Raw genomic sequence first — 12,261 nt, forward strand, 5'->3', positions numbered from 1 at the left:
CTTTTAGATTAATTTGGGGATGTTTGGATTTAAAGGCTATATCTTGCTTAATAGTATACTAAGCATAATATCACTTTATAATTTGGCATTTATTTACTGTTATGAAAATAGTACATTATTAATATGAGACCAATTTCCATATCAGATAATAAAGTAAAATACTTAAACTTGGAAGTTGAATATATATAAGGGTATATTATTTAATAATTACATCATATATATGATTTTATATATGTGTGACATATATATAGTTAGGGCTTTATCATATACAAAATGCTTCTACATGTTTCAGCTCATTCAACTCTGTGAGGTAGGTTGGAGGGATTGAAGATGTTGAAGCTTACACAGCCTTTCCAAGGAGACAAAACTAGTAAGCAGTACAACAGACCTATTATTATAAGCCAGGCCTTCTGATCGTATTTCTCAGTTTATCTTGGTGTATTCTCCTTAAAGGGAAGAAATTATTAAATATGGCTTGTCTTTAGAATAGTATGATTTGGTGCCTTTAGAGGAAAGCAAGTTGAGGGAGACTTTTTTTTTTTTTTTTTTTTTGCTTTTTAGGGCCACACCTGCAGAGTATGTAAGTTCCCAGACTGGGGGTTGGATCAGAGCTACAGCTGCTCGCCCACACCACAGCCACAGCAATGCCAGATCCAAGCCACATCTGCAACCTACACCACAGCTCACAGCAGTGCCAGATCCTTAACCCATTGAGTGAGGCCAGGGATCAAACCTGAGCCTTCATGGATAACAGTCAGGTTCATTACTGCTTAGCCACAATAGGAATTCCGAGACGTTTTTAAAATAAAATTAAAAAATTGGTTTTCCAGTTTTCACCTTTAAGAATAATTTTCCACAAATGAATTGCCTTTGCATTTTTAAACATTCTGTAGTTTGAATATACAGTATTTAAAGTAGTATTGTAGGGTACAGTTGTAATTACATAGGCCATGTGAACACTTAATAATTTCAATTTTTTGGTTACTATTTGGCTTATTATAGATATGGCAATTATCAACTTCCTTCCTTTTTTTCCTCTTAGCCTCCGTCAAAGAACAGACGAGAGAGAACAGAACTGAAGCCTGATTTCTTTGATCCAGCTTCAATTATGGATGAATCAGTAGGTTTAATTTAAGTATGCCTCAAGATTGTTAAATCAAAAGTAGTAGGCAATCCCTAAGTTTGAGGTTGAAGAGCTGGGACAGTACATTGAGGATGAATAAAAACAACTGAACAGGAGATGGGATAAAAAAAAAAAGAAGCAGCCAGAAGGGATTTGAGAGGGAGGGCTTAGGAGGGCTTGTGCAGTGGTGATAACAGATTCAGTGTGCTTTTAAATCCCTGGCCAACTGGGACTTGAGTGTTATGTTAAGGAATTGGGACTTTTCCTGTAGGCTTGAGTTACCTATTGAAGGATTTTGATTGGAGGAGTGGCATGATCAGAACTGTGTTTCAGAAAGATTTCCTTGGATAGGAGTGAGAGGAATAATAATCATAATAGTCATAATCATGTTAAGGCATGGTGAAAAATAGAACTTGAACAAAGGCTTTGGTAATAAAAAGAAGGGGATTGAGATAATTGCTTATTTTTGGATATTGTCAATTTTATCAGTCCCTTTTGCCATATTCTCCCTAAGAATGCTTGGATCAAAATCTTGTAGTTCTGTCAGAGACACTGCTCTTTCACTGCTCCCTGACTTTGTATAAGCATTTCTCTCTGTCAGAATTGCCCCTTTCTTTTTCCTCTTAGTGAATTCTTCCTTTACCTGTGGAGTTTTTCCTAAGCTTTTTTAGATAGATACTTTATTTTCAATTCCCGTAACACTTTGTATACACTTCTATTTTGATGATTACCAGATTGGTGTAGTGAAACAGGGTGTCACGTTTTGCTCAATGGACTGAACTCCAGGGAGTGATGATTTTATTATTTGAGTTTGGCCTAGCATAGTAGGTGTTTAGTTTTGTCAAATTACTAAATCAGTTAATTGCACTTCTCTCTCTCTTTTCAGTGTCTACCCAATTATATTCCTTCTTAATAGCTACTACCTTAAATTATTATTGTATGAGGCCTGCCTTCTGTGCCCCTATTTCTGGCACTCTCTCCTTGCCCTCTCTCATCTCATGATCTGCTTTCAGATAGCTTTTGGAAGAATTTTGACAAACCAACTCACGTAAACACATTAATAAGGCCAGTTATTTGAACCAAAGACACTGTTTCCTAGAGCAACGGGTGTAGAAATCTTTGGATAAGCCACCTTGGGATTCTTTAAACCACTGTTTATCAGTCTATAATGGGCATATGAATCATCTGGAGATCTTATTAAGATGTAGATTGTGCTTCAGTAGGTCTGAAGTGTGGCCTGACATTCTGCATCTCTAATAGGACCATAATTTGAGTAGCATATGTGACCTAAGCCTGCCCGTAAGTCTGTAGTTTAAGTACGTATTGAAGTATGTGGTTTCCCTGATAATCTAGGAATATGTATCTTCCAATTAGTAAAATAAAACATGAAGGAAGTGATTGTGATGAGACATAAAGGGAATCTTTTCAAGCAGATGTGATGAAATGCATTAGTTCAGCAGTTTATTGGCTTGGAAGTTTGTGTAAAAATGAATAAGATACTTCCCCTACTCTCAAAGGGCTTGTATTTTAGTCCACCTAGACTATCACTTAGAGGTGAAAAAGGGTGGAAGCTAGTATTTGAAAGCTTATGTGACTGACACTATACTAGGCATGATTCAGTTTGAAAAGTTAGCAACCTTGTAAGAAAGGTGGTGGGATCCCACTTTTATACCCAAGCAAATACAGTGACTTATTCAGAGTTATACAACTCTAATGTCAGTGTAGTAATTTGATCTGATTAAAAAATCTCATACTGCCTCTACTGTGTACTTCCCAGAACTTATTTGGAAGAAATAATAAGAAAAGTAATTTAGAAATTGAAATGATTAACTGTAGTCAAAATTGATATGGGCAGTTAGAGATCTCCTTATTTCTTCATGTGTTTCCTCTAAAAATCAGGAAAGCTTTAGGCATTCCTTAGTCACTAGATTTGCAAAAAAGTGCTCTTCACGTTACTAAAATAGTGGAATAGCAATGTAAAAGTGTGTATATTTTTGACATTTAACATTTAGCAAAAGCTATATATAACCTGAGTGAAGCCAAAGATAGGGACCTAATAATTATTTGTTTTTTATAGACAGTTTTGGTATTTTCTTGTGTTAATAACTAAGAGGATAGTGGTTTTGCTGCTTCTACTAAAATTAGGAAAATGAACACATGCATCTATACCTGTAGTTTTATAGTATTACCACATGATGGCAGCAGTCCCATAATTGAGTGCTCAATATCTTTAAAAGTTCAGGTATCTTTAGAAATCTTGGACCACATATATAAAGTTAAAAGTTAATACTAATTTCTTTTAAGATATATATTAAACTTTACCTCATCTCAATGATAAGAAATAGAATAACAAATTTTTCAGTATAAAAATCTACATTTGCCTTTATGTAATAGCTTATATCTTGTTTTTAGTCATGCCTGTGATGAGTCATCCATACAGTACTTAAATTGGGACTTTAAATCCTTTTATACCCAGTTCTAAGATTCTCTAATTTTAAGTGAAGTAACCCAAAGTATCCTAGTATAAATACTTTAGGTTATTACTAACTAAGCCCTAAATATATTTTTCATAACATGATATCAGAAGTGGTAATACGAAAACTCTGAACAGATCAGTTTTGGGTTTCATCTACACAAGATTCTAGATTTATGATTTAGTTAGTTTCTTATTTGGAAACAATATCAGCATTGGTTTATCCCATTGTACCAGTGGTTGTTTTGTGCTACTAGTAGGCCAATATTGCCTCAGCATACCAAAGCTTACTATTAGTACTTTTAGAGTATATGCTTAAAAAACCTTGAGTTCATCTTCATGCCACACTTTACACTAAAATTGCTAATTAAGATTTTATCCTTTCATTCACCATTAGATCATCCTTTACTCAGAGTGTTATGACTAGAAGGGATTTTTAAATATCACCTATTACCTAGGCTTCTTTGGTGGAAACATTCTAACCACCTAAACTCTGACTTTAACCAAAAAGGGAGAACCCTGAACCTTATTGGAAGGGTGGGGGGACAAGGGGTGAGTAGTGGTGGTGGTGGTCTTGGTGGGTGACAGGTAAGAAATGGGATACATTAATCCTCTTCCTCTTGTTATCTTACTTGATAATTTATTGCAAGGAGCCTGCAGTCAGATATTTTCTGTCAGATACCAGAAAATAGGCAGTTCCTTGACATCAAAACAATTCTTGAGCTCTACGACTTTTGTTAAAGTGAGATTTAATTTACAAGTAAGAGCGCTTTGTAATCTCAATCTTTGCTCATTACCTCTGGTTTTAATACCAGTTTTCCTTTTTTTTTTTTAACTAGCTCATTACAGTATTTTAAAATATTACTTGTCATAGTAAGTGCTGGAATTTTAATCAAAGAGCCTAATTTTTAGTATATACAACTAAAAGATATTTACATTGCTGTTGGATATTTTTGATCTACATGTTCAAATGCCTTTTTAAAAACTAGCCACTTCATAGTGCCGGTGACTAAGTTTGTCAGACATTCTTTTTTCTTTTTTTTTTTTTTTAATTTTATGGCCACACCTGCAGCATATGGGAGTTCCCAGGCCAGGGATTGAATCTGGGCCACAGGGTGGTGCAGTATTGTTGGATCCTTTAACCCACTTCACAGGGCCAGGGATCGAACCCATGCCTCTGCAGTGACCTAAGCCGCTACAGCTGAATTTTTAACCCACTGTGCCACAGCAGGAGCTCCTTGCCAGACATTATTAATGAATCTGTGACAGAAGTATATATGTTCAAGAAGCACATTCATTTGTTCATTTAACAAATGTTGGATGTCTAATGTTCAGGGCATTTGCTAGGCGTTAGAGGTTTGTATGAACACAAAAATGAGATATAATCTCTGCTTTTATTTATGTTTGTGAGTTAAGGTCTGATGTTATATGGTAATGTTCATTATAATTTTAGAATTATATATCTGAAGAGAGGGGAGTTTTTTAGTATTTTTTAGCATGTTTTTAAACTTAGTATTACAAGGTATTAATGTAATATATTTTATGAAGAAAAGAATGACAATTTTAACGAGATTTTTTTTTCCCTTTCTCTCATTAGGTTCTTGGGGTGTCAATGTTTTAATACCAGTACACAATTAAATCTGTGGTGAAGTCATTTTCTAAGTGGAAGAGGAAATTTTAAAATAAAGTGTGGTAGATACAGTGAAATTCTGTACAGATTTTTCTCTAAGGAGAATATGATGTGCTTATGCTTACCAAGATCAAGTGCATTGAGGGGCAGTTTTGTTTGCCTGAAAAAAGTAAAGGACAAGTAAACAATTTGATGATAAGCTACAGTTTTTCTTAGAAAGTAAATATTTTATTTATGCGCTGTTAGTTGGCTTTTGAATCAATTATTTCATGCTTTTTTTAAAAAAAGAAAATATAACAATCTGAAGAGGCATTTGGTACAGACATGAATCCTTTCACATTTATTTACTGGGTGTACTAAGTAATGCTGACCTCTGCTGGATTTCTGTTTACATCCAAGAATCAAAGTAAAGGATGAATTTATCCCCGTACCCTGAAATTATAAGATAGAATTGTTTTTAGCATTCTAAATTTAAATGCTTAAAATAGCAATCAACAAAGGTTTCTTTTAAATATTGTAATTGTGGAGAAAAGTAAACTTATAAGCAGAACTTTTACAATTTTTTCATCTAAAATGTATTTTAAGATATTTTTAAAATCCAAGAGCTTCTCTATACTTTTCAGAAATACCCAGATGCAGTGAACTGCCAGAAGGTAACCAGTGTCCAACATGCTTATCCCATTATCAACCCTGAAAGTTTGCTTGTCCTTTAAGATAAAAAATGTAATGTTGTGATATTCCTTCCAGTAGTGCCACTGTATTTTGTCTCCAAATAAAAGAAGCTTATTGTAGTATGTTTGCAGAAAAATTCTAAACAAAAATTATACAGCTTATTAGAGTGTGGGAATAGGGATCTAAATTTTAAATAAAACTATATATATATATAAATTGGTGCTGATTTTATAATTGCGCAGTTTGTTTAGTTTTTTCTTACTTTTAAATTCCAACTTAAAATTATGAGGTTTCAGAAATATATTGAAAGTTTAACAATGTTTAAAAATAGAAAAGCATGAATGTTCATGCTTTAAAATGATTTTTAAATTTGTATTTTATATTGTTTTATCTATCTGTCTTTGCAAGCAGTCTTCAGGTTAAAGATACTTCTAACAGGTTACAGTACATTTCCTCTGTATGTAAATTAGATGGGATAATAGAATTCATAACCCATAATATTCTTTGAAAGCTAAGCTTTAAACTTCATTTTATGTCCTTTCACAAATAAATTAGTTTAAAACAGAAAGTGGCTACTTGCCATTTTGACATCAACTCATTTTGCGAGGCTTAGGCAGCTAGACATCTTTTAAAACAAAATATTAACTTATATTACATGTGTATCTATCTTTTGTCAGTCGTCTCTCAGTTCTTGAGGTATATTATTTTAATCATTCCATGCCTTAATATGCTTGCAATACAGGAATATCTTCAGATGGGTGAATACCAAAAGGCTTTCAGTTCTTAGAATCAGAAATCAACAAGCATTGGGCTGTGGTAGCCAAAAACCATAGGTTAGCTAAAAGGTCATGATAAAATACAATTATTTTATTAAATCATGGTTAATAACAAAATCAAACTTGTCTAACAGATTTTTCCATCAACAAATATTGTTATGTGCAAAAGTATTGCCTATGTTGTTTTTCACACCACTGCATTTACTAGAACTGCTGAGAGGACTGTATATATGATTTTTAAACCTAAGTTGATTTTTTTTTCTCACTCTCGAAAGGAGTACTTCTTTGTGAAAGCAGTTCTTACAGCTTTGTTTTCAACCAGCTAAAAATGTTTTATATATTACTCTAACCTGTTGTCCTCCACATTCTATTGTCCTAATTGTACTGTTTTCTGATTTGTATTTATGTCTTGAGACAGTAACTTTTTGAATAAAAATAAACCTACAGTATGTTGTATGTTTTATCTTTTGTAATTGAAGGAGGAGGGTGGCTATAAATGGTTTAGAAAAAGTGTACTTATTATCACATATTTTTACATGTTTAGATGGGAATAATTTATAGAAAACATTGCCATTTTATATTTTTAATAAATCTTGTGTATTTTTAAATGAGACTAAATCCCTAATTGGATATTACTTTAGAAACCTGTGACCATTATTACTTTAATTTTTATCTGGTATGACAAATGCTTTGTAAGATATCTGCATTATTCATCCAGTGTACATTTGATTGCCCATTATGTATTAGGCATGTGTTAGAGATCTAACAAGATAGAAAACATCCCTCCTTCATAGAGCTAGTGGGACAAGCAAATAAGGAAAGACTCAAATGAAATAATTAAACCTGTAATACGTGCTAGGAAGGAAACTAGCAGGGTGCGCTGAGCTGGAGAGAAGGGAGAGAGAGAGTGTGTTTGTGTGTGTGTGTGTGTTTGTGTGTGTGGAAAAACATCCCTTAGATAAGGGGCTGATGCTTGGAGGTGAGTGAAAGCCAACATTTGAGAAAGAATATTCTAATTGAATTCTTAATGAAAACTCTTAATCCTCAATGTGGTAAGATTTGCATTGTACTCTTAAAAATGATTCATACCAATGTAACACTAGCATATTGGTCATTTAGGCTAATTTGTGGATCATATTATAAGCCTGGTGATGCAAAACTGAACATAATAAACAATCACTAATAGCTGGGCACTGCTTAAAGTGGTTTACATGTAGTAACTTAACTAAGAGTGATGGCAACCAGTGAAAATACATTATTATTCCATATTCTCCCCACCCCTCGGCTTTTTAAAAAACAAAAGCAGGAGGCAGTGAGGAAAATGAGGCACAAAAAATTAAAACACCTTGTGCAAAAGTTACATGGCTAGTAAGTGATGGAGTTGGCATTCAAGTCCAGGCAGTCTGCCTGTGTTAGTCCTGACAGCACTGAGACTATTTGACACAAAAGGATAACGTGGATAATTGCATAAAGATAAAATGGCACATTATCCATTGTGCCATGGTGAGAAAATGGAGCATCTTCAAGGAGTCCAGCTGGCTATAGAACTGAGTAGTGTGAATCAGCATAGTCCTTAATATGCTAACCAGCTGGCTTCTGTAAAGTATATATTAAATCTAAGCCCTGAGCCTATCAGTAGTGTTTGTTTTTGTTTTTGTTGTTTTTTTTACATGATAGCTTTTTTTAAATTAGTCAATGGATTTATTACATTTATAGTTGTACAATGATTATCACAATCCAATTTTATATCATTTCCATCCCACACCCCCAGTGAATCTCCTCACCCCCAAAATTGTCTCCTTTGGAAACCATACATTTTTCAAAGTCTGTGAGTCAGTATCTGTTTTGCAAAGAAGTTCATTGTGTCCTTTTTTCAGATTCCACATGTCAATGATAGTATTTGATGTTAGTGTCTCATTGTCTGACTGACTTCACTTAACATGATAATTTCTAGGTCCAACCATGTTGCTAAAAATGCTATTATTTCATTCCTTTTAATGGCTGAGTAATATTCCATTGTGTTTATGTACCACATCTTCTTGATCCACTTCTCTGTTGGTGGACATATAGGTTGTTTCCATGTCTTGGCTATTGTAAATAGTGCTGCAGTGAACATTGGAGTACATGTATCTTTTCAAGTTGTGGTTTTCTCTGGATAGATGTCCAAGAGTGGGATTTGCTGGATCAAATGGTAGTTCTATGTTTAGTTTTCTGTGGCATCTCCATACTATTTTCCACAGTGGTTGCACCAATATACAATCCCATCAACAGTGTACTAGGGTTCCTTTTTCTCCACACCCTCTCCAGCACTTAGTGTTTGTAGACAGTTCTCGCAGAACTCGAACAAAACACTTTAAAGTTTGTTTGGAAGCACAAAAGACCCAGAATAGCCAAAGCCACCCTGAGAAAGAAAAATGGAGCTGGAGGAATCAGGCTCCCGGACTTCACACTATACTACAAAGCAACAGTCATCAAAAGTGTATGGTACTGGCACAAAGATAGAAATACAAATCAGTGGAACAGGATAGAAAGCCCAGAATTCAACCCATGCACCTACAGCCAACTAATCTATGACAAAGGAGGCAACAATATACAGTGAAGAAAAGACAGCTTGTTCAATAAGAGGTGCTGGGAAAACTGGACAGCCACATGTAACAGAATGAACTTAGAACACTCCCTAACACCATACACAAACATAAACTCAAAATGGGTTAAAGACCTAGATATAAGACCAGGCACTATAAAACTCTTAGAGGAAAACAGGCCAAACACTCTGACATAAACAACTGCAACATCTTCTCAGATCCACCTCTTAGAGTAATGACAGTAAAAACAAAAATAAACAAATGGGACTTGGACTTAAACGTTTCTGCACAGCAAAGGAAACCCTAAACAAAACGAAAAGACAACCCACAGAATGGGAGAAAATCTTTGCAAATGAATTGACTGACAAGGGATTAATCTCCAAAAAACACCTCCTACAGCGCAACACCAAAAAAACAACTCCATCAAAAAATGGGCAGAAGATCTCAACAGACAGTTCTCCAAAGATAACGTGTGAATGGCCAAAAAACACAAGAGAGGATGTTCAACATCACTCCTTATTAGAGAAATGCAAATCAAAACCACTCTGAGGTACCACCTTACACCAGCCAGAATGACCATCCAAAAGTCTATAAACAATAAGTGCTGGAGAGGGTGTGGAGAAAAAGGAACCCAATCAGTAGTTTTTGATTCATTTTTAAAGTTTAGAGACTGGGGAAGAGGAGTAGGATTAACCAGAAGGGATTTGTTCAATATCTTGCCAGAAAGGGAATTGTAAGGATTCACGTGAATGAATTCTAGGTCAGGTAGGTTATTCTAGTGGCTGTAGTGATTCAGCAAAAGAAAATGAGCCAATAAGTGCTCCTTCCTGGCTCAGTGGGTTAAGAATCCAGTGTCAGAGTTCCCGTCGTGGCACAGTAGTTAACGAATCCGAGTAGGAACCATGAGGTTGTGTGTTTGATCCCTGGCCTTGCTCAGTGGGTTAAGGATCCGTCGTTCAATTAGACCACCTAGCCTGGGAATCTCCATATACTGCTGGCGCGGCCCTAGAAAAGACAAACAAAACAAAACAAAACAAAACAAAAACCTCCAGTGTCACTGCTGTGGTGCAGGTTCGATCCCTGGCCGGGGAGTACCCAAAGCAAAAAGAAGCCAAAAACACACAAGGTCTTTGGTTGTAGGAAGTTAGGTGAAGTTCACCTAAGTATCACTTCAGGTCAACAAATCTTATGACTTGTCTACTATGTGCCTAGCCTTGTGCTAGCTGCTGAGACCAGTAAGACAGACTTTGATTTCAGATTGCTTACACTTCTGTTGGGGGTTGTGATGCAGTTGCAGAACTAATTATATGGAGCAAGTTCAGTATTGTTATGGGATCCCGGAGCTGAGGCAATCGGTATGCTCTGGGAGGCTTCCTTTAAGGCTGGTACTTGAGTTTCTTCTCAGCATTTTACTATGAAAAATGTTACACAACAATATTGAATTTTACAGTGAACACTTTTTTTGCATATTCTACCATATATCTATCAATATGTATCTTTTTATGTATTTAAAAATAAATTGCAAACATGGTTACACTACCCCCTAAATATTTCAGTATTTATCATTAGGAGTTTAGTATTTATCATTTCTGTTTTTGGTTTAAAAATTATCTATGATGAAATACACAAACTCTAAGTATATGTTTTCTGGGTTTTAACAAATGCTTACAGCTGTTTTAACTCAAACCCCAATTGAAGAGATAGAGTCTTACCATCAACCCAGAAAGTGCCTTTATACTCTTTACCAGTCAATCTCTGCTTCCATTCCTTCTCTGTAGAGACAACAACTGTTTCTTTCCACCATAGATAAAATTTGGCTGTTTTAGAACTAGATGTGAAGGGAATCATATAGTATGCTTCTGTGCAAGGTTTCTTTCAGTGTGTTTTTGAGATATATCCATATTGTGTGTATCAACAGTTTATTCATTCGGTGGTTGATGAACACCTGGTTTGTTTCCATTTTTTGCCTATTATGAATAAAGTTGCTACTTGAGTTGAATTTTAAAAGTTGAGAGGTGGGCTAGGTGAAATGGGGGCAGGGTGACCAAGGCCAAGAATTCCAGGCAAAGGGGACAACATAAATGACCATCATGGACAACATCGTAAATTCATATACTTCAGTTCTTTAAAAATGACATCATAGAAGTAAGAACTATTTAGTAACCACTTGGGGGTGGGTGGGGCAAAACTGAGGATAGTTGGTTACCCACTACCTCACATCAGCTTTAAGAAAAAAAGGGCATTCGCAGTTGTACCTTTGGTCACTAAAGTGTTACGTACAATGTTCTCAAAACTGGCAAATACCAAGACCTTTAAATGAGTTGTGATAAATGGATTTGTATAATATGGATATTAGTCACATTAGGCTTCATTCTACCCATTGAGAACAATAATACTTAATAGTTTATCGTTGTGTGGTTGTACTAAATTCCTGAGAACTAAGTTCCCCAAAGTCAGTTTGGGCCTGATAGTGCAAACATAAAATGGTCAATTACAGTAAGTTTATTTATTTTTTATTTTACCTTTTTTTTTGTTTTTTAACCTCTTCCATCTTAAGTTCAGGGTAGGCAGGAGTTCAGTGAATCTTTGGCAAGTTATATTTTAAATAATTTTATAGCACTTATAGCAAAACTAACTAATTTTGAAGAAATAACAGCCAATATTTATTGGGTGTTTACTGTGTGCTGAACAGCTATTCAAAGCGTTTCACTGGTAGTTAATTCTTGCAGCAGATTTCTTCACAGGTAGTTAATTTCTTGCAGGTTAATATTACCCACATTTTACAGATAAGGAAACTTAATGCAGAGGTTAATCAACTTGCTCAAGTGTACATAACTCAGAAGTGATGGAGTCTAGATTTGAACTTGGGTCCTCTGACTCCACAGTGCATGTTCTTGGTCACCTCTCTTCATCTTTGTATTAAATATACCCACCTACTTGCTCTGTATTTATATATGCTGCATTTCCTTTTGTTACAGTGAATAAACTGTTCCTGTATCTAA

The 12,261-nt window shown here is 35.0% G+C and overlaps 1 protein-coding gene across 15 annotated transcripts in view; it reads left to right on the plus strand.

Annotated features, from left to right (window-relative positions):
- STAG2 (STAG2 cohesin complex component) overlaps positions 1-7,123 on the plus strand; it is a 140,124-nt gene extending 133,001 nt beyond the window's left edge. For all 15 annotated transcript variants that reach the window (XM_013986403.3, XM_021080228.2, XM_005673884.4 and 12 more), the window contains 2 exons: positions 1,043-1,120; positions 5,194-7,123. In XM_013986403.3, coding sequence (XP_013841857.1) covers positions 1,043-1,120; positions 5,194-5,217 — 102 coding nt within the window. In that variant the 3' untranslated portion in view covers positions 5,218-7,123. The remainder of the gene's footprint in view (positions 1-1,042; positions 1,121-5,193) is intronic.
- Positions 7,124-12,261: the final 5,138 nt, after the last annotated feature.

Source organism: Sus scrofa, chromosome X (assembly GCF_054392235.1).
Source record: "Sus scrofa isolate SSC_HxYL_T2T_F1_AM1 chromosome X, Sscrofa_HxYL_maternal_Yorkshire_Landrace_v2.0, whole genome shotgun sequence".
In the NCBI taxonomy this organism is placed as follows: domain Eukaryota; kingdom Metazoa; phylum Chordata; class Mammalia; order Artiodactyla; family Suidae; genus Sus; species Sus scrofa.